The sequence below is a fragment of the Felis catus genome, chromosome B3 (genome assembly GCF_018350175.1).
Source record: "Felis catus isolate Fca126 chromosome B3, F.catus_Fca126_mat1.0, whole genome shotgun sequence".
NCBI classification, from domain to species: domain Eukaryota; kingdom Metazoa; phylum Chordata; class Mammalia; order Carnivora; family Felidae; genus Felis; species Felis catus.
Genome location: NC_058373.1, coordinates 106,660,859 through 106,683,939, shown reverse-complemented (window position 1 = coordinate 106,683,939; position 23,081 = coordinate 106,660,859). Strand labels below are relative to the sequence as shown.

At 35.2% G+C, this 23,081-nt stretch overlaps 1 protein-coding gene across 10 annotated transcripts in view; it reads right to left on the bottom strand.

Annotated features, from left to right (window-relative positions):
- The window catches only part of LRRC9 (leucine rich repeat containing 9), a 120,793-nt gene that overhangs the window by 7,791 nt on the left and 89,921 nt on the right, over positions 1–23,081 (bottom strand). For 7 of the 10 annotated variants that reach the window (XM_045059993.1, XM_019833074.3, XM_045059990.1 and 4 more), the window contains 5 exons: positions 20,306–20,523; positions 16,323–16,391; positions 7,304–7,444; positions 2,187–2,331; positions 579–747 (listed from right to left, as the gene is read on the bottom strand). In XM_045059993.1, coding sequence (XP_044915928.1) covers positions 579–747; positions 2,187–2,331; positions 7,304–7,444; positions 16,323–16,391; positions 20,306–20,523 — 742 coding nt within the window. Of the gene's footprint in view, positions 1–578; positions 748–2,186; positions 2,332–6,935; positions 7,010–7,303; positions 7,445–8,065; positions 8,196–16,322; positions 16,392–20,305; positions 20,524–23,081 lie in introns of those variants that run through there. The other 3 variants (XR_006599660.1, XM_045059991.1, XM_019833075.3) reach the window with 3 other exon arrangements.

Sequence of the window (23,081 nt, the reverse complement as noted above, 5' to 3'; positions counted from 1 at the left end):
TGGAGCTTGGATCCAAAGAAGCTGGGGGACAGGTAATAACTGGAAATCTAGGCAGACAGGTGTTGAACAGAGTGGATTCTTAATGAGAAGTAGCAGGTTCTTAGGCACTGAGCTGGCCTCCAGGGAGAGGGTCCAGACTGGAGGAGAGGCAAGTCGGAACTACAAGAAGAGGTTTGAAGAATCGACAAAATTCTTGGTGTTTCGTGATTTCAGAGTTGAATTTATCTTGTTGTTCAAAATGTAAGTGAATCATGTTGCACATTTAGTGAGAAGTGACTTCAGAGAGAATATAATTACAAGTGTTTATTTCAGTGTTCCCTCATGTAAGCATTAGGTGAGCACTATTCTACCTTGATAGCCATTTCTAAGTCTTTTTGAATTATGAAGTAAATATACTGGACTTTGGGAAAGGTTTTGTGAATGTGGGAGAAGCCTTATGCTATCTGACAGCTTCTCCCTGCTCTCAGTAAATAAATAATAGTATACAATAATGTTTTCTATTTTTATACATGACTAGCAAATTTAGGGAGTTTTTTTTTAATGATGAGAAATGATGTTAAAACACAGAATAGTTTTACCTTCCCTCATCTGGGTTGCTCTGGTACATTTGTGTAGTTGGAGATGTCATATTCTGATGTGATAAAAGAGACGGAGAGGGATCTATTCCTCTGAGTTGCCGAAAAGCTATCTCTGCATGGATGCTCCGAGGATTATTTGTCAGAGTCCCTGCATTCTTGTTTTTTTTGTCTGAAATTAGGAATTGTGAAAGAATGAGAAGCAGTAAGTAATGAAATGAATTAAGTAATAAAGCTTGGCTGCCCTTGAGCTGAATGTATCCTGTACATATTTCATAACATGAATTTAAAATTTTAAATAAAATTATGGAATTGGAATATATTTCTAGCACTCAATGCTGCTTAAATGTCTGAGTTAGTGAATCTATTTGATTATTTCTAGGTAATTTTTAAAAATATAAATATCTAGAGCTGTGTGCTGTAATAAATGTACAGACAAAGTGACCATAATTTTTCAAAATAAAAATTGGGGCAACATAGTCAGAAGATAGGAGAGAAATTATAAGACTTTTTAAGAAAAACCTCAAATATAGTCACAGACAAATTTTGAAGACAGATCTGAGGACATTATGGAGATGAATTCAGGATTGAACTAGTGCCAGGAAAAAAAAAAAAGATATTGATGCCATTCCCGAAGAGGACATTGTACTGTTAAGGAGGCTAAAAATTTGGTATGTCCTATTTTACTAATAGTTATATCTATCAGATAGAAGCATAAAAGTTCTCACCGTGACTAAAATCTTAAAGCCATTTAGTATGTAGAAGTATGAAAAATAAGTTAAAAAATAACATCTTAACAAAGTAAATGATTTGGGGTTTCTTTTAACTGAGTTTCTTCTTGAAATAATCACACAGAACAATATACTATTCTTGGTAGGCTCTTAGATCATTTTATAAATTCATGATGTTCAATTTTATTGCCACTAGTGGTCCCAAGCAAAGTGGAATGTTACAGGGAATGGAGGAGGTGAGCCCTGAGAGGAGTGGCTATCCCCACTTTCACCAACAAGATAGCCAGTGAAGATATGGAATTAGGGAATAGGTTTGATCTAAGCCTGAATTAAAATGTGTGTAATAGAAGGATACATTTCCATGCCCTGTCCTTTTAATATACTCCCTCCTTTCGAGCTGTACCTCTTGAAACTTTTCTCTAGTATTAGCTGCATGCTTTACTTGTGGTTTCAAGGATAAAATCCGATCTTCTCTTTGTACCCCAAGAATCTGTTGTCACAGATATTTTTAAACCTCTGATTTCTACTTTTAGCAGGATGTACAAAAGAATTGGTTTTAGCAGTTATATGCTATGAAATACATAAAATGAAACAAAGCCTTTGAAAATACATAATTCAGAAAATAATTGTGCAAGTATCACAAAGTTCACATTACAAGCAAATGTTTAGTTACAAAATATTAGTAGTTGAACAAAACTCCCCAAAACTATAGACTCTAAAGTCAGAATGGCCACATGAAACTTGAACAAACATGCAATTTTAGGAAATGTAAATTTAAAAATGCAATTTTAAGTAGTGTTAGAAGTCAAAGTGAGATTTTTGTTTCAAATGAAGTGTTTGTTTGCTTTTACGTTCATTCTGAAACTTTTTGTCAAAATACCTTCAGCTTCAGGAGTTAAAGTGAAGTCAGATCTCAAGTAATGGCTAAATCCACTAGGCAGAATTACATTTGTTATCTTCATGGGAGGAGCTTTCACTTGGCCAAATGACCCACCATCCATTGGACAGTTGGTAACAGGAATGAGCTACATAATAAAATAAAACCAGTTAAGAATGTCTCATTTCCAAAACTCAGATCAATAGATTTAGTCCTTACTGCAAGCCCCACTTGATAATTTAAAAATTTTTAGGTCAGGAGTTACATGCCTAAACTGAGTTGGTATGAGGCAGAAACTGAAACAGTCTTTTGAACACTTAACCTCTCTCAGAACCTTATGTTCTGTCTTTTCAGATTGTACTGTACTCATCACTAGTATGACGGCATCTCCCTCTCTCCATAGAATCTCAATGAGGTAAGTGTAGAATTAAGAAAATGAGAATTAAACTTTTTCTCCTTTGTAACATTTCTTTTTTTTCTTTTTCTTCTTTTCTCTTCTCTTTCTTTTCTTTTCTTTTCTTTTCTTTTCTTTTCTTTTCTTTTCTTTTCTTTTCTTTTCTTTTCTCTTCTCTTTTCTTTTTTACTGAGCAGGAATTTCTAGATAGTAAGCATTATATCTTCAACATCTTTATAATCCTCATATTACCTCATCAGGTGCCTTGCAGTTAATTAGTTTTTCAAAAACAAGTAAATAAATGGGGACTAAGAAAAGCATCTTATAACAATCACTTAATGAATGTGCTAACTCTCTAAATGGTGTTTACATTTTAAGTTAGTTGAGGATTAAGAGGCTTTTAAAAGAATTTCAGGAATCAGCAAACAGAGGAGACAAGTATTTTAGGCTGGAGACTCTTGGTTTCCCTAGAAATTTATGCTTGCTCTGTCTTAAGACTGACCTTGTTTATACTTTTAAAAATATGAATTCTGAATATATGAGTCAACTTACCTAGAAATATAAGTGTTTGCCATTAGTGTAAAATGGCCAATTACCCTGTTTTAATAAGTGTCAACAAGAATGCAGCTTTGTAATGAGCACTAAAGTATCAGGCTTTTTACTAAAGATGCTCAGTCCCAAATTCCCTAACTAATTCCTTTTTAGAGTTTCTTCCCATCACTAATCTAGAATGTTGTCAAATTTTCTTCTGAAACCAAAAGGACCAAAATGTTTTGGTTTAAAGGACAACTTTAGAGTTAATTATCTTTACTTGCTCTTAAAAAAGAAAGAACAGCAGTAACTGAAAGAAAAATGAATTAGACTTAAGTGATAAACTTGAAAAAGGATTGTTTTTGTGTCTTCTGAATAGCTAAAAGAAATGATGGCTCAATTTTATCCTAGCCATGAAAATAAACATTGTTATTGAATCTTAAAATAGATTTCTCTGGGCCACTTGGCTGGCTCAGTTGGAAGAGCATGTGACTCTTGATCTTGGGGTCATGAGTTCAGGCCCTACATTGGCTGTAGAGATTAATTAAAAATAAATAAATACGGGTGCCTGGGTGGCTCGGTCGGTTAAGCATCGACTTTGGCTCAGGTCTCAATCTCACCATTTGTGGGTTCGAGCCCCGTGTCTGGCTGTGTGCTGACAGCTCAGAGCCTGGAATCTGCTTTGGATTCTGTCTCCTTCTCTCTCTGCCCCTCCCCCACGTGTGTGTGTGTGTGTGTGTGTGTGTGTGTGTGTGTGTGTGAGTGTGTGTGTGTGTGTGCTGTCTCTCTCTCAAAAATAAACATTATAAAATTTTAAAGATCTAAAAAAGGATTTCTCTAAAATAAAGACTTTGGATATCCCCCTTATTTTATTAACCATGTATAGACAAATCAAAAAATAATTTTTAATAAAATGCTTACATATAGAATAAGTGGAACAATAATTAAGTTTTTTTTATATGGCACTGATTCAAATGGCAAGAATACATGTCTAGATTCACTCAAGGCATATCAGCATATCATATATAGTAATGGGAAAAATCTGAGTTCACTATATGAGAAATAGAAAAGAATAACCAAGAAGCAAATCCTTTAGTAGAATACTTATCGACTAAAATTTGAGTTTGTGTATTTTTTCTGCTACATGAAACTAATAAAAAAATATATATGGAAATTAGGATCTTTAAAGTTTCTCTAAGTGATTTCTTTATATGTAATTTGGTGAATTTATATGTAATTTTTCAAATTAGCCAACATTACCTTAAAATACAATTTATAAATTGTAATGTGACAGTTTTTATAGTTCTGTCACCTGGAGCCCTCACATATGTGGTATGGGAGGCAGAATAGTGCCCCCCCCCAAAAAAGATGTCCACATTGAATTTCCAAAACCTGTGAATATATTACCTTATATGACAAAAGGGACTTTGCAGACATAATTACATTGGATTTTGAGGTGAGGAAATGATCTTTGATTATCTAGGTGGTCTCAGTACAATCACAAGAGTCCTTATAAGAAGGAGGGGAGTCAGGAGGGTCAGAGACAGAGAAGATGTACAGATGGAATCAGAAGTGGAAGTGATGCTATTGCTGGAAGAGGACCATGAGCCAAGGAATGCAGATAACTTCCAGAAGTTTGAAAAGGCAAAGAACAAATTCTCTCCTTGAGCTCCAGAAGAAATATAGGACTAACTGCCTGTGTTTAGCCCTGTAAGACCAGTTTTTGGACTTCTGACCTCTAGAACTATAAGATAATAAATTTGTGTTGTTTCAAGCCACTAAATTTGAGTAATTTATTACAGCAGCAGTGGGAAACTCAAGTTTCCTTTAGTTTTCCACTTCTGGAAGTAAGAAATGACTTGCTCCAGGAATATAAAATAGAGAGGGGAAAGGAGCCTTAGATCACTGACCTAAATTTTATTTGATTATTTGCTCTCTTTTGAAAGACTAGGACCTGTGACAGTAATTTCAGTAGATCACATTAGATGGTGCTCTTTCTTAGTGAAGTCATACAAATTAGTAGCTAAGATTTTTTTTTCACAAAGCATAATTTTTAGAATAATTTTTATAGATATAACTTACAAATGAACCACTTCCTTTGCCTAATGTAGATAATATTAATAACACTGTACAACTTTAAGTCTTGCAGGTCTCTGTGACTACTTTGACCTATAATAGAAGCTCCTTGGTTAACCAAAAAATGTCAAGGTTGATGAAAAAAATCAGGAAATAACTAAGAATTGTATATATAATTCATGTTTATTTTTTAGATTTATTTAAAACATTTTTTAAAGTTAATTTTATTTATTTTGAGAGAGAGAGAGAGCAAGCAGGGGAGGGACAGAGAGAGAGGGAAATAGAATCCCAAACAGCCTCTCCACCATCAGCACAAAGCCCGATGCAGGGTTTGAATTCACAAACCATGAGATCATGACCTGAGCTGAAATCAAGAGTCAGATGCTTAACTGACTAAGCCACCCAGGCACTCCTATTTTTTAGTCATAAAACATAAATGTACATGCGCTCATGAATCTTGTGATGGCTAAGGCCTTTTCTATAAGAGTCCCTTGATTGGTATTTTATCTCATTGTTCTTAGATAAAGCTATCCTTAATGTTTTGCCTACAACTTCCAGTTTTGGTTTCTTTAAAGTAGTAAGAATTTAAAGACATGTGGGGAAAATTTGAACACAAGAATTTTTAAAATAATTTTCCCACATATTGTGTTTGAATTTTTATAATTTTCTCCCATTTTTTACAAGATTTTCCTCCTAACCTATTTGACACTATTTGTGTGTGTGTATGTGTGTGTGTGTGTGTGTGTGTGTGTGTGTGTGTGTACACGTGTGTACGTGTGTGATTGATCTTTATCCAGATTTTCCAAAGTACCCTATTTTGGTTATCATAGAAATATACAAATAGTAATTTAAAATTTGCATTTATAGCATATCTGGCTTTTTAAGATAAAAGAACTGACATACAAGTTTTTGACAAAACAGCCAGCTCTTGATAAATGTGTAAATCTGCTGAAGGCAGAAGTGGGCTGGAGAAGAGCCTTCTAGTATCAAACTTCCAGTGTGCTCTGGGAATCGATTTATTTTACAGAAGGGATGGAGAGTGCTGGGTAATCCATTGATTAAGTAAAAGCATCTATGGTAATCTTCTTTTCTTTTCAATATGAGTTTCAAAAGTGTTATTTGTTAACTGACTGATGTCCTTGCTCTCTGGCTTTCACTTACTTTAGAGGTTCACTTACCTTCTTAACTGCCCCACCCTAGTCTAGGTCTTCATAATCTCTAAAAGCCTCTTAACTGGTTTCCCTGCTTCCAGCGTCTTCTTTCTCAAATCTTGCAAAGGCACAGCTCTAATAAGGTTACTTCTTTGTTCAAAAACTATAGCTTTTCTGGGTTAAGTTTAGTCTTTGGAGGATGGTCATGAAGAATCCTGGTGGCCAAGGACAGAATTTCCTAATGGTATGCTTTGTGGCTTCTCTCTCTAAACTCTTTCATGTCATGGTCAGATACCTTTTTAGCGTTCATGGGTAAAAGGCACAATTATTCTGGCCGACAAGAAAGAAGCACACATCTCCCTTGTTAAATGAACTACATAGTCCAGAGTGTTGAGGTCAGAATTCCTTCCTTCCCTTCCTATCTGCTAAACTGAAAGAGTTTGTTAGTTTCTGTTTATAGAAGTGATATGTTATAGTTTCTTACCTTCTAGCATTATCTCACATATTGAGCAAGAGGTACACAGATTTTATTTTATCTTATTTTTAATATTTATTTATTTTTGAGAGAGAAAGCAGGGAGGGGCAGAGAGGGAGACGGAGGATCTGAAGCAGGCTTCTTGCTGTCAGCACAAAGTCCGACGTGGGCTTAAAGTCACAAACCGTGAGATCATGACCTGAGCCAAAATCAAGAGTTGGGCACTTAACCAACTGAGCCATCCAGGCACCCCAAGATTTTAAATAATTTTCTTTATATCAAACGACATTATTAGAAAAAGGAGCTTCCCTGGAATTTGCATGTATGTATATGCTCTATTCACCAGATCAAGATGCTTTTGATAGTAATCACTAAAATAGATACTAAAATAGTCTACCAGAACATTCTAGCCCAGATTTACCCAGTAAATTGGTTTTAATTTGTTAATAATGATATATTTTAAAAGGAAAAGTATAAATAATAGAAGTATTACCGAAGTTTTCTTTGCTTGTAGTTCAGAGAATTGAAATTCAGCTTTTGCCCTATCATCTGAATTCACAGGAATTCCGTCTAACATCTGTAAGTTAGGCAGCCGAAATATGAGCATGTGGCGATGTAGTGTTTTTCTGCAAATCTGAATAAAGTTAAAAATAACAATGTATTTCTTAAAAAAACTTTTATTTCAAAGATTAACTTTTATAGAGAAAGAAATTTAACCTGGGCACCAAAAATGACAGATAATAGCTAATTTGTAGTGTTAGCTGATACAAATATGAGCTCCCTTTTTGAAAGATTTCTCAATTTCTTGTTATACTAAATGAAGATTAGAACTTTTTTGTTAACCAAGACTACCATTTAGACGTTTAGTCTCTTTTTAGAGTATATAATATTGTTCATTAACTACAGGCAATCTCAACTCATGAATAGGATTATGCTATAAAAATTCATTTATGAGTAATTACTTTGAAACTTATATGGTATTTTCCCATAGGCACTGTCCAATTGAATTCAGTACACATCTGTTGGATTGTATAATCCATCCCTTCATAGTTTGTCAGCCTACTCTGAAAAATATTTGCATGTGTACATAAGAAGGTATATAGGAAGAGTTAACATAGTAGGCCTGAAACTGTTATCTTTAGAAAGGTCGGCTTGCAAGGATAGCTCTTGACTAGTTTTTGGTACTTGGATTTTGGAAGTGTTCCCACCATTCCTTAACTGATTAAAGGTAGTTCACTGTGCCTAGACTGCTTACCCAAATGATATGATTTATGGTCAACTTGCTTTCCTTCTGGGAGTCTGGAGTTTTGGTATGTGATGGGCATTGGGTACATATGTGACCAACTTCCAACAAAATTCTTGAATGCTAAGTGTAGTGGAATTTCCTGGGTAGAAACATAAACACATGTTGCTGCATTTTTGTTGCTGGGTGAAGAGTATGTACTATGTGACCCTTCTCTCCCTCATGGGAGAGAAAGAGCATAAGGAAGCCTACTTATCAATTCTCCAGACTCCACCTGTGTCTTTTTTCCTCATCACCTGGCTGTGAATCCTCACTATGTCATTTAATAAATTTTAGCCATGAGTACAATGATATGCTAAGTCCCTTGAGTTCTTTCAGCAAATCTCTGAATGTGGGGGTGTTCTTGGGGGACTGACAGCAAAGAAAAAGTATATAGCACATCTTGTGATCATGAAGAAGAGACAAAAAGAGACAAATTTTCATCAAAGGGGAATGAATAAACAATCTATTTTATTATTATTATTTTTTTTTGAGAGAGAGAGAGAGAGAAAGAGTGTGAGTGGGGGAGGAGGAGAAAGGTAAAGGGAGGTGACAGAATCTCAAGCAGGCTCCATGCCCAGTGTGGATCCCGAAGCAGGGCTCGCCCTCAACACCTGAGCTGAAAAGTTGGACGCTTAACTGACTGAACCACCCAGGCATGCCAACAATCTATTTTTTTCTAATGTAGTGTATATATATATAATAGAGGTTTAAAAAATGAACCACATTATAGGCCAGAAAGAAAGTCTTATAAATACCAAAGAATGTATAGACTGTCTCCTCTGACCAAAACACAGTAACAGAAATAAATGACAAAGAGATAACAAAAAACACTTCATAGGTTTGAAATTCACACACAGACACACAGACACAGACACAGACACACACACACACACACACACACACACACACACACACACACACCTCTCAATCATTCATGGAATAAAGAAATCTTTTGGAGACTAGATTTTAAGAAATAAAGAACAGGAAAAATACTACATATCAAAACTTTTAATATGCTGCTAAGCAGTGTTTTGAAACCTAAAAATGAACTAGACATCCTACTTAAGAATTTTTTTTAAATAAATTCCCTTTTAACAATATTTTTTCTTCTGATCTGTGAGCATGGGATTTTTTTTTTTTTTCATTTCATTGTGTCATCTTTAATTTCTTTCATCAGTGTTTTCTAGTTTTCAGAGTACAGGTCTTTCATCTCTTTGGTTAGGTTTAGTCCTAGGCATCTTATTGTATTTGGTGCAATTTTAAATGGGATAGATTCCTTAATTTCTCTTTGTGTTGCTTCAGCATTGGTGTATAGAAATGCAACAGATTTCTGTATATTGATTTTGTACCCTGCAACTTTCCTGAATTCATTTCACAGTTCTAGCAGTTTTTTGGTGGAGTTTTTCAGGTTTTCTATATGGAGTATCATGTCATCAGCAAATAGTGAAAGTTTTACCTCTTCCTTGCTGATCTGGATTCCTCATTTCTTTTTGTTATCTGATTGCTGTGGCTAGGAAATCTAGTACTGTGTTAAATAACAGTGGTGAAAGTGGACATTCCTGTCTTGTTCCTGACCGTAGAGGAAAAGCTCTCAGTATTTCCCCATTGAGGATGATATTGGGTGTGGGTTTTTCATAGATGGCCTTTATTACATTGAGGTATGTTACCTCTAAACCTACTTTGTGTCGGGTTTTTTTTATCATGAATGGATGTACTTTGTCAAATACTTTTTCTGTATCTATTGAAATGATCAGATGGTTCTTTTTTTTTTTTTTTTTTTAATTTTTTTTTTTTTCAACGTTTATTTATTTTTGGGACAGAGAGAAACAGAGCATGAACGGGGTAGGGGCAGAGAGAGAGGGAGACACAGAATCGGAAACAGGCTCCAGGCTCTGAGCCATCAGCCCAGAGCCTGACGCGGGGCTCGAACTCACGGACCGCGAGATCGTGACCTGGCTGAAGTCGGACGCTTAACCGACTGTGCCACCCAGGCGCCCCAATGATCAGATGGTTCTTATCCTTTCTTTTATTAATGTGATGTATTTGCAAGTATTGAACCATCCTTGCAACCCAGGAATGAATCTCACTTGATGGTGAATTATTTTTTTTAATGTATTGTTGGATTTGGTTTGCTAGTACTTTGTTGAGGATATTTGCATCTATGTTTATCTCTGTTTATCAGAGATATTGGAGTGTAGTTCTTTTTTGTGTTTGGCGTCTTTATCTGATTTTGATATCTGGTCAGGGTAATGCTAACCTCAAAGAATAAATTTAGAAGTTTTCTTTTCTTTTGTATTTTTTGGAATAGTTTGAGAAGAATGGGTACTAACTCTTTTTTAAATGTTTGGTAGAATTCACCTGTGAAGCCATCTGATCCTGGACTTTTGTTGAAGTTTTTTGATTACTGAGTCAATGTCTTTGCTGGTTATTGGTCTGTCCAAATTTTCTATTTCTTCCTGTTTCACTTTTGGTAATTAATATGTTTCTAGAAATTTATTCATTTCTTCTAGGTTGTCCAATTTCTTGGCATACAATTTTTCATAATATTGTCTTATAATTATATTTCTGTGGTGTTTGTTGTCATTTTTCCTCTCTCATCTGTGACTTTATTTATTTGGGTCCTTTCTTTTTTCTTTTTGATGAGTCTGACTAGAGGTTTATCAATTTTATTAATTTTTTTCAAAGAACTACCTCCTGGTTTCATCGATATGTTCTATTATTTTTTTTTTTTAGTTTCTATATCTTTTATTCTGCTCTAAACTTTATTTTTTCCTTCCTTCTGCTGGCTTTGAGCTTCATTTGTTGTTCTTTTTGTAGCTCCTCCAGTTTAAGGTTAAGTTGTTTATTTGAGATTCTTTTTTCTTGCTTCTTAAGGTAGACTTATGTTGCTATCTACTTCCCTCTTAGAACCACTTTTGCTGCACCCCAAAGATTTTGGACTGTTATGTTGTCATTTTCATTTGTTTCCATGTATTTTTTAAAGAATTTTTTTTAATGTTTATTTATTTTTGGGACAGAGAGAGACAGAGCATGAATGGAGGAGGGGCAGAGAGAGAGGGAGACACAGAATCGGAAGCAGGCTCCAGGCTCTGAGCCATCAGCCCAGAGCCTGACGCGGGGCTCGAACTCACGGACCGTGAGATCGTGACCTGAGCCGAAGTCAGACGCTCAACCGACTGAGCCACCCAGGCGCCCCGCCATGTATTTTTAAATTTATTTTTTTATTTTCTGGTTGACCCACTCATTGTTTAGTAGCATGTTATTTAACTTCTATTTATTTGTGGTCTATCCAGATTTTTTTCTTGTGGTTGACTTCTAGTTTCATAATGTTGTGGTCAGAAAAGGTGCATGGTATAATTTTGATCTTCCTGAATTTGGTGAAGCCTGTTTTGTGGCCTAATATGTGATCTGTTCTGGAGAATGTTCCAGGTGCACTTGAAAAGAATCTGTATTCTGCTGTTTTAAGGTGGAATGTCTGGATATATCTGTTAAGTTCATCAAGTCCTGTGTGTTATTATTCAAAACCATTGTTTCCTTGTTGATTTTCTGTTTAGATGATCATGTCCATTGATGTAAGTGGGATGTTAAAGTCCCCTACTATTATTGTATTATTATCAGCTAGTCCCTTTATGTTTGTTATTAATTGTTTTATGTAATTGAGTCCTCCCATGTTGGATGCATAAATATTTACAATTGTTATATCTCCTTATTGGATTATCCCCTTTATTATTATATAGTGCCCTTCTTTGTCTCTTGTTAAAATGTCTATAATAACCAAAGCAATCTATGTTTTAATGCAAGTCGTATCAAAATACCAACAGCATTTTTTTACAGAGCTAGAACAAACAATCCTAAAATTTGTATGGAACCACAAAAGACATTTAAAAGCCCAAGAAATCTTGAAAAATAAAAGCAAAGCTGGAGAGATCACAATTTTGGACTTCAAGTTATATTACAAAGCTGTATTAATCAAAACAGTATGGTATCAGCATAAAAATAGACACATAGATTAATGGAACATAACAGAAAACCTAGAAATGAACTCACAATAATATGGTTAATTAATCTACAACAAAGCAGGAAAGAATATCCCATGGAAAAAGACAGTCTTTTTAACAAATGGTTTGGGAAAACTTGACAGCTACATGCAAAAGAATGGAACTGGACCACTTTCTTACACCATACACAAAAATAAATTCAAAATGGATTAAAAACTTAAATGTGAGATCTGAAACAGTAAGAATCCTAGAAGAGAACACAGGGCAGTAATTTATTTGACATTGGCCATAGCAACTTCTTTTTAGATATGTCTCTTGAGGCAAAGGAAACAAAAGCAAAAATAGACTAATGGGACTACACCAAAATGAAAAGCTTCTGCACAGCAAAGGAAACAACCAATAAAGCTAAAAGAGAACCTACTGAAGGGAGAAGATATTTGCAAATGACATATCCAATAAAGGGTTAGCATCCAAAATATATAGAGAACGTGTAAAACTCAACACCCCAAAACAAAATAATCTAATTAAAAATGTGCAGAAGACACAAAAGACATTTTTCCAGAGAAGACATATAGATGGCCAACAGGCACATGAAAAGATGCTGAATATCACTCATCATCAGGGACATGCAAATCAAAACCTGTCCTAGTGGCTAAAATCAACAACACAGGAAACAACGGATGTTGGTGAGGATGTGGAGAAAGGGGAACCCTCTTGCACTGTTGCTGGGAATGCAAACTGATGCAGCCCCTCTGGAAAACAGTGTAGAGGTTCCTCAAAAAGTTAAAAATAGAACTACCTGATGATCCAGGAATCACACTACTGGATATTTACCTAAAGAATACAGAAACACTAATTCAAAGGGATATATGCATCCTGATGTTTGCAGCAGCATCATGTACAATAGTCAAATTATGGAAACAGCCATCAATTGACTTATCAATTGATGAATGGATAAAGATGTCACACCACACACACATACACACACACACACACACACACACACACACAGGAATATTACTCAGCCATAAAAAAGAATGAAATCTTGCCATTTGAAATGACATGGATGGACCTAGAGAGTATAATGTGAAGTGAAATAAGTCAGGCAGAGAAAGACAAATACCATATGATTTCACTCATATGTGGAATTTAAGAAAAAAAATGAGCAAAGGGGTAAAAAGAGAGAGAGAAGTAAAGCAAGAAACAGACTCTTAACTATAGAGAACAATCAGATGGTTACCAGAAGGGAGGTGGGTGGGGGAATGGGTTAAATAGGGGATGGGGATTAAGAAGTGCACTTGTAATGAGCATCAGGTTATGTATTTAAGTGTGGAATCACTACATTGTACAACTGCAACCACTATAACACTGTATGCCAACTAACTGGAAGTAAAATAAAAACTTAAAACAAATAAAAGCTGAACCACAGAATCAGTATTATGCTAAAAATAGTTTTAATAATAATGTTAAAAATGTTTAAAAAAGTAAACTCCAAGAAACTGAAAGATGGAAACAAGGGTAGGGCTTAGTGAAATAAAAAACAAAAATAAACCACTTGATAAATCCAAAATATGGTTCTTTGGAGATACTAATACGATAAACAAAATAAGTCTTAAGCAAGACTTACCAAGAATAAAAGAGAAAAAGTAAAAATCAACAAATTTAGGTATAAAAAAGGTGACAAAACATAAATATAGAGGACATTTTTAAAATTCAGGAGAATATTATATAGTAATACATTTAAAATGTATAAAAAATTACAAGTTTATAGAAGAATATAACTTCTCAATACTGACTTTTGAAGAAATAGAAAACATTACTAGATTTATAGCCATTAAAGAATTTGAATAAGTAGTTTAAAACCTAACTTCAAAAAATATTGAGCCCCGATTCAAATGAATGAATTTTTCTTTTTTTTTTTTAATTTTTTTTTTTAACGTTTATTTATTTTTGGGACAGAGAGAGACACAGCATGAACGGGGGAGGGGCAGAGAGAGAGGGAGACACAGAATCTGAAACAGGCTCCAGGCTCTGAGCCATCAGCCCAGAGCCTGACGCGGGGCTCGAACTCACGGACCGCGAGATCGTGACCTGGCTGAAGTCGGACGCTTAACCGACTGAGCCACCCAGGCGCTCCCTTTTTTTTTTTAATTTTTTTTTAACGTTTATTTATTTTGGGGACAGAGAGACAGAGCATGAACGGGGGAGGGGCAGAGAGGAATTTTTCTTATATATGCTAATTCATAGACTAGCAAGAGAGAGAGGGAGAGAGTTCCCAGTTAATTTTATGAGGCAAGAACAACCTTGATGAATTTAAAAGAATAGCATAAGAAGATAATTATAGGATAACTTTACTTATTTCCATAAATACAGATATACTACATGAAATCTTGGCAAACTGAATCCAGCAAAGCATAAAACATGACCAAATAAATAGTATTCAGCACTGGATTAATGACAGTTTAACACTGGAGTCTATTAATATAATTTACATATTAACAGATTAAAGAGAAAAACAGAATTGCCAATTAGTCAAAATCCAATGACCATTCATGATAAAAACAGGTAGTAAACTGCAATTAGAAAGGAGCTTCCTTGGGGCCCCTGGGTTGCTTAGTTGTTTGAACATCTGACTATTGGTTTCGACTCAGGTCATCATCTCATGATTCCTGAGTTGGAGCCCCGCGTTGACTCCACGCTAATGGTGGGGAGCCTACTTAGGATTCTCTCTCTCTCCCTCTCTCACTGCCCCTCCCCCACCTGTACAGTCTCTCTCAGGAATAAATAAACTTAAAAAAAGGAGCTTCTTTAAAATGTTGAAGATTATCTACCCATAATGTACAAAAAACTCATATTTTTGAAGTCAATAACCTACTATCAATGCTTTCATTCAACACTGTACTAGAGGTCCTAGTCAACACACTAAGTAAAGAAAATTTTAAAAATGTAAGGATTGGAAAGAAATAATAGTCATTATTTGTAGATAATATGATAGTCTACAGAGAAAATCCAACAAAATTTACAACCCATTAGAACTAAAAAGAGAGTTCATTCAACAAGGTTCCTAAAGAGTAGCATGCAAAAATCAGAACAATGCAAAACTCAGAATTGCTGTACTTCAGCCACAAATAATTAGAAAAATGTAAAAAGATATTGTTCAAAGTAGCTATTAAAACAACAGAATAAATCAAACCACAGATGATTAAAACTTTTAGGAGAAAACTATACATTTTATTGAAGAACATAAAATAAATGTAGGGACATTCACGCTTATGAATGGGAAGTCTAAATACTACAAATATTAGGGGAGACTCTTATTATTACTTCTCTCTTGGTGGAAATAGCTCTGTGATGTGGCACTAGTGGGCTCTCTCAACCCCTCACTCTTCCACCAAGAGGAGCAGGGTGACTTAATTGATAAACCTGGGAAGGTTAGACTGGGCATGTTTAGCTCTTGTCTTTCCTGTCTTGGGAAGGAATTTATTGCTAGGAGAATGCCTGCTGTTCCTCCAGCAGAAGCTCTCCTCCTATGTGGAAAGAATTCACTCAAGCATTTCCTGTTACCAGGTGATGATGATTGCTTATTTCTGGGATCTGTTAGCACGCCCATTTGGCTTTCTCACGAAGGTAAGCAAAGTATTTTCACCTCTCTATCTGCCACTGTCATATTTATCAATTTGTTCAGATGTTAGGTAAATAAAACTGCTACCTATTTAATCCTTCCAAAGCCTCCAACAGGCAAATATGGCAAATTTCTCCCCAAATTAATTTATATATTCAATACAAGTCCAATTAAAATGTCAATAAGACTCTCACATAGCTTCAAAAGCTGTTTCCTTAAACTCATAGGAAGTGTAAAGGGCCAAGAACAGCCACGACAGTGAAGAAAGAAAAAGAGGAGAAGGAGGAAGAGAAGGAAAATTGGAGGTGCTTATTCTCCTGGACACCAAAACTTAATATAAAACTTTAATAATTAACACAGTATAATACTGGTACAGGGATTGACAATAGTCCAATGAATACAACATAGAATCTGGAAACAGATCCTTTTATATGTGACAATGGAAAATTATATTATAACAAGTTGTAAGAGGACAGTATTCAATAAATTGTGCTTGGATAACTGTCTATACATATGGGAACAGATAAAAAAATTCTCACATATAAAAATTAATTATATACAACTATAAATAAATTAACTGATAAATTAGAAAAAATAACATACTCACTGGATTGCCATAAACTGTAAGCTCTCTGAGAGAAGAGATACCATCAAGTTTTTCCAGTTCTGTCATATCCTGTTCCAAAGTTAATAAGTTATTATTTGGTTAGATCCAAAATCTTCAAATATACACTGATTTGAAGTAATCATATGTAAGTGTTGGACTACAGCTAGCTCATGGCTGAATTCTCCAAAGTGAGCTTGAGTGACAAATCCTGTAATGTTGATTAAAGACAGATCTATGTACAATTAATTCAAAATGCATGATTGGTAAAGACAATATTCTAACATGGGATATAGGCCATATAGCAGCACTTGCAAGAAAAGACCAAATTTCTTCTCAGAAAAGTTATGATCTAAAGCTGAGATTATAGTTGGTTAATTCCCCAGAGGATTGACCCAGAAGTGTGGAAAAGAAGGTGAATCCAGTCTAAATAATTTTAAACACACCTTAGCCATAAAGGCACATGTGATACTGAATGGACTGCATCCTGATATACTTTCTGGGAGTATTTACAGTTGAAAAACCATTTTTCTGGTTGAATGACTTGTCTTCTGTATGGATGGGATTATTTAACATTGTCTATTTATCATTGGTGAAACTTTGTGAGTATATCTTAAGTTTTGCAAAATTATTTTTTATATGCTATTTCTGTAAAAATTTAGGCAACAAGCTCAGCTTCAGTTTGCTGCTAGTTTATAGTAATAACATAAAGTTATTGATATGCTCCTATTCTTATTTGGATTGACAAGTAGACATAGCCAATTCATCTACTAACTATAAAAACATTTAGACCTATTTTAGACCATTTGAAAGTAGAATTTGACTACAGTGATTGATCTTTTCAATTTTGATCATAGAAGTCTCATAAATTTAGGACGACTTTGGAAAATCTCTGACAGTCAGTTATCTATAGAGATATTATGTATTTGACCCACAGGTAGTTCCTATTTGTGGAAGCAAAGCATGACTGGAAAGCATAGAAATATGAAAAGTCTTTTCCTCAATCATCTTGTCAAATGAAACAGAGTACAACAGTGTTTAGTAGTGAAGTATTTCTAATCAAAGATGTCAAGATATTAATATGAGAAACAGAGTTAAATATGTGGATGATAATGCTGGTGTAAAGATATATCAAGAAAACTAATATGTTCATAATTGGGAAAGAGGGCTAATGGCTTCCCATTTATTTATTTATTTATTTATTTATTTATTTAATGTTTATTTTTTTATTTTTGAAAGAGGGAGCATGAGTGGGGGAGGTGTAGAAAGAGAGGGGGACAGAGGATCCGAAGCAGGCTCAGAGCTGACAGCAGAGAGCCTGTTGCAGGGCTTGAACTCATGAACCATGAGATCATGAGCTGAGCTGAAGTCAGATGCTCAACATTAACCAAAATATAATGGTTGTTGTCTTTTGAGTACATTCTCAGAATAAGCACTTATGGCAATCATAGTAATAGCTTAGGTAGCAGCTAGTTAGGCTCAGATTGGGGCCTTTCATTTAGGGCAAGAAATAGCAATGGACTATTTCCTAGAGTCATTTCCAGCTTCAGGTGATTACTGGGATGTTTAAAAGTAGACACGGTTGTCTGATGCCAGATAGGGGAGTCATTTAGACACAGGAATCAACTAGGACTGTAAAGCTGAATTAAATAACTCACCTTTCAGTTGTGTTTCTGGTATTTTACTTGCAAGGGCAGGACTACAGGCAGCAATTTTCCAAATCTACATTATGGGTCATGATGGCTAAGTGAAAAGCTTCACACTAGAATCTGTTATCAGGGATATGCAGTTTATGAAAGATTTTAAAGTAGGTTAATGTAGGGCTGCATATACCTTCATTTGAAGTGTTTTCCTAATTTTTCTAAGCCTTTTCCCTTCTATTCTAGAAGTCTTTATTAACCCAAGGGTTGATCTGATTGCCCATTTGTAGAAGTTGATGCTGGTGTCACCTACCCACGTTGGTACGAATACAGAGGAAAAAAATCTCTCCCCCAAAGAAAATTTGAATGGGGAGTTTACAATTTTGAAGAACATAATATTTTCAGTTAAACAGAATCTCTAACTTAACCTTTTTACACATCTCAGTTCATTTTTACCAGCTGAATGTATGTTCATGTTAAGGTACTATAATATTAATAGAATAAGTTTGATGGTATAATGATCAATCTAAGTTCTAGGAAAAATACTATTTCAAGAATAAAAATAAACAAAAGAGGACTGATCACTAAACAATCAATACCCCTTCACTCGGTGACGTATGTATAATTTCCCATGGTTTATCATATAGTTTGTCCATTAGCTATATTAAATTTTGATAAAAAAAATAACCTTGACTGGGCATTATCCTGCTTGAGTTACTAGAGAGGAAGTTGTTACAATAACCATTCTGCCATTCATTCATTCCTGTAGGGATTTGGGAGGGTGGGGAGGGGGGGCACAGATACTCCTGGGAAAAAGCAGGTTCCCTGGTCTCATCTCTCTGTTATGCTGATAAATAGCTGTGCTGTCAAATGGACCAATGATATTTACTAGGAAAAAGGTCCTTATTTATGAGATGCTCTTAGCAGTACCTCCCTGGTTAAGGACTGCTTAGAGCAAATAAACCTAAAAGTATAGAATTATCAGGCATGGCTCCCTATAAAATATCATGTAAGCTCAAGTATAAAGTGGAGGTATTTCATAAATGAAACACTCCCTTGTTATAAGAGATCACTCACACAAAATCTGTCACACATAATCTCCCTTGGAGATCTTATATTTCAATGTAAGCTAGACAGTATGTAGAAAGAAAGGATCTGAGAAGCCACAGTAATGTCCCAGACCCTGTGTATCCTTGAAATTATTAGTAAAGCTTGAAACTGGGTATGATCTGATTCATGTTAAGTCTGATATGACAATCCTTTGTGTCAGTTCAGTTGCTATTAATGGAAAGATTTTCCATAGGATTGCAATTTTCCCAGTTTAGATTTCCTCTGAATAAAGCTTTGCAAGAATCATGGCCAGTTTGGAAGGCTTTTCTCAGATGAATGTTGTTTGAACCTTGATAAATTAGTTGTATACCATTTTTCTCTGTATGTATATTTCCTAGTTGCTATGTAGAAAAGGACAGTCCTCATGATTTCCTTCTAGCCTTGAACAGGCTTTTATATCACTATAGAAAAGACTTTCTAAACTGTAGCAAGTAGAGCCACAAACAAATATTGATTGCATAATTACTGTGTACTAGGCACTATGCTATATACTGATCAAATGTGGGGAAGATATACTTGGTCTCTGTTCTTGGCTGACAATCCACATTTTATTTTGTCTTTGAGGTTGTCTTAGAGATATAGGCAAAAGCAGTAAAATTGGTAAGAGGTGGGCTAACAGATTATCACCAAAGCACTGAGAGAAATGTTAGGGCTGTATAAGGTTATATATACCTTCAACCCTCTTATCTGCATACTGTGTCTGGGCAGAGAGTCTGGTCAGGCTCACTGGGACAGGACATTGGAGATAGGTTGAAATCTGAACGGGTAAAACTAAAGCAGGACCTTACATAAGAAAGTCTTGAGTCAGTAGAGATGGAATATTAAAGTCAGGTCAAGGTCCATTATCAGGAATTGAGTCAATATCAGGTAGACCAAGGACATATGCCAAGTTTAAAGAACCAGAGGAAGTCTGGGATTGAGATGTGGAAATAAATAGCTTGGAACAAGAGCAGTCAAGAACAAAAGAGATCTCTTAGGACTGCTGGAGGAGCCTTAGAACATTTAGAGCTAACTTGTTTTTAGTAGGTGGATACATGTAGGGTTGGTTGGGTTTAAAATCTGGGAGCAGAGTGGACATCTTTGCATCACAGACTATTTATATGTCTCCGCTTCATGGAGTATTTACATGGCATATAAATGATAAGTAACACAGTAGCAAAGTTTTCATTGATGTGTTTGGAAGCTTTATGTTCAGAGGAGCTAAGTCTTGTAATTTCATAACAAAAAAAATGTTACCTGGATTTTATTATATCCTAGGAAGAGTTTCTCAAGTTTTACCAAAGATTGTAGTTTGCTCAGCTCTCGTAGTCTGTTTTCTTCCAGATGAAGTGCCAACAGAGAGCTTGGTTTGGCAAAGGCACTGTCATTAAGTGCTCTGATGCGGTTATGGTCCACTACCAATTCTTGAAGGACTACTAAATTGTCAAGCCCTTCAATTTGACTGATTTCATTCCCTGAAGAAAGAGAAATTATGATAATGTCAAGTGAGCCCAAACTTTTTGAACAAAGGTCTACCTATCTTCACTTAAATATTTTTTATCAAATGATTTTTTAAAAAGTAAAATGCTAAAAAGAACGTATTTCCAAGGAGAAATAGAAGTGCAGTTTGTGGGAAGGTAGCATTATCATCAAATAACATTTGCTAAAATTTTTCCTTTACGTTTGAGAGATCAAGATGTGAAGTATACGATGTACTGAATAGACCCAATCTGTCTGTTCAGTAATTAAGTGCTAAAATAGTTGGTATTGACAAAAGTAGATGTATAAAAGTACTGCAAAAAAGCACTGCAAAAGATATACTTCTTGAGTATATCTGATTTTTCTAATGGGTATTCAAATAGGTATATCTAAATATTTTTTAAAATAAATGAATTTGTTGTGTTAAGTTGGAAGAATAAACCTTAATTATGCTGTTATTTATTTCTCAACATATTTTTGCACCACAGCCACGTTAAAAAATTAAAAATGAATGAAACATTACATTCTATAAAATCTCAATCCTTTACAACCCATTATTTCTCTCTACTGTAGCAATCGATAGCTTTGTAAGTGTTAATAATAATGATGAGAGGACCCTTGACTTGGCAAAATGCTTTTAAATGTGTTTTCTACTAGAGTCTCAAAATGGGACAGGGAAAATATTATTTTTTAATAATCAGAAAAATGGGAGTCAGAGGAATTAAGTGACTTGCACAGGGACATAAAAGTGGCCTGACCTAGACCTTTTACATTTTAAGCTCAATGCTGCTTCTATTATGCCACACTATATTTCATTCACTATTCATCTTCCTTGTTTGTTATGGGATGAATTGTTACATCCTCCCCGCCGCCACCAAATTTGTATGTGGAAGTCCTAACCCTAGTACCTCAGAATGTGGCTCTGTTTGGGGGTAGGGTCTTTAAAGAGGCAGCTATGGTCATTGGGGTGGGCTCTAATCCAGTATGACTGGTGTTCTTATAAGAAGATATTAGGACACAGATGCACATAGAGGGAAAACCATCTGAAAAGAAGTCATCTAAAAGCCAAAAAGAGAGGCCTTCAGAAGTGACTCACCCTGCTGACATCTTGATCTTGCCCTTCTAATCTCTAGAACTGTGAGGAAATAAGTACGTTGTTTGAGCCACCCAGTCTGTGGTGCTTTGTTATGGCAGCCCTAGCAAACTAACATATGACTGAACGTGTGATTCCATGATGTTGGAATTCTTCTTGAAATGTAATGTATTTCATTGAATTTAAGACAATAACAGTTGTCAAGATAGGTCAGTATTTTATGTATACTAAGAGAAAAAAACTCGGTTAGGTAAACTATGACATGCTATCCATTAATGCATGGTCAGATTTCAGATATGTTAAAAAATAAGAAGCAGGTGTCTCAGAATTGGTGAGCTATGGCAAATTTATTTTGTTCTATTCTTTAGAGAAATTTATAACATCACAGCCTTCAATAAAATTGTTCACAGAACTAAATCACAGACTTTGAAACTTTACCAGTGTCTTGCTTGTAAATGAAGAAAGTTTATGTAAGTCAGATTGAGAAAAGAGACTCAGTTGTGTTAATATATTACTTTCATGAAATTATGCATTTAGACTGTCACCTTTGATATTTTGAGGCCAGTGGTATAAAAATCATTATGGGATAGCTTCAAGTACTGAATAATGTCTGCCATAGCATACTTTTGGCCAGGATTCATTTTAGAAGGCTCATTAAACATATTTAAGAAAGAAAACTCCCAAACTATGCTGAATGTGATTTCAGGGATCTTACATTTCTTTAACTAGGAACATTAACCATTGTTTGAAAAACTCACGCTTATTCAACTAAATAGTTATGTTTTAGATAAATTTGACTCCTAATCCTTAAAATTCTAACTTGCTACCATACAGCCTCACTCTGCCCTTCCCCCAAGATTCACCTTCCTCATCTTCTTGCAAATTTAACATAACAGGTGACAGTTTGGTTCATAATCTCTCTCTTGTGGACCCTGGCCAGGGTTCATCTTATCATTGCTTTTATTTGTGTACTCCCTTTGATTGATCTCAGAATCATCTCCTCCTGTTCAGTCTTTAACCTAACTCACCTCTTTATAAACCTCCAAATATGCTCATAACTTCACTAGCCACCTTCTGACCTCTTACCTGCTTTTTACGGACAAGCTCCTCAAGTATGCAACCTCTGTTATCTTCACTGCCCATCCAACCACTTCCCTCTACACTGTTTTCACTTTGATTTTTGCTCTTTGCATGTTTACAAATCTGATCTGACAATTACCAATGTTGTTCTTTTTGTTTAATCCAGTTTCTACATTCAGTATTTTTTTCAAAGACCTTATTCTTCCTATCATTTGACTTTGAGGCTGTTCATCCTTTCTTTTTCTGATATTTAGAGTTTATATTTCTTGGGAAATCTGGCTGGCTCAGCCGGTAGATCATGTGACTCTTGATCACAGGGTCATAAGTTCAAACCCCACGTTGGGTGTGGAGCCTACTTAAAAAAAAATGGCCTAAGGTTTG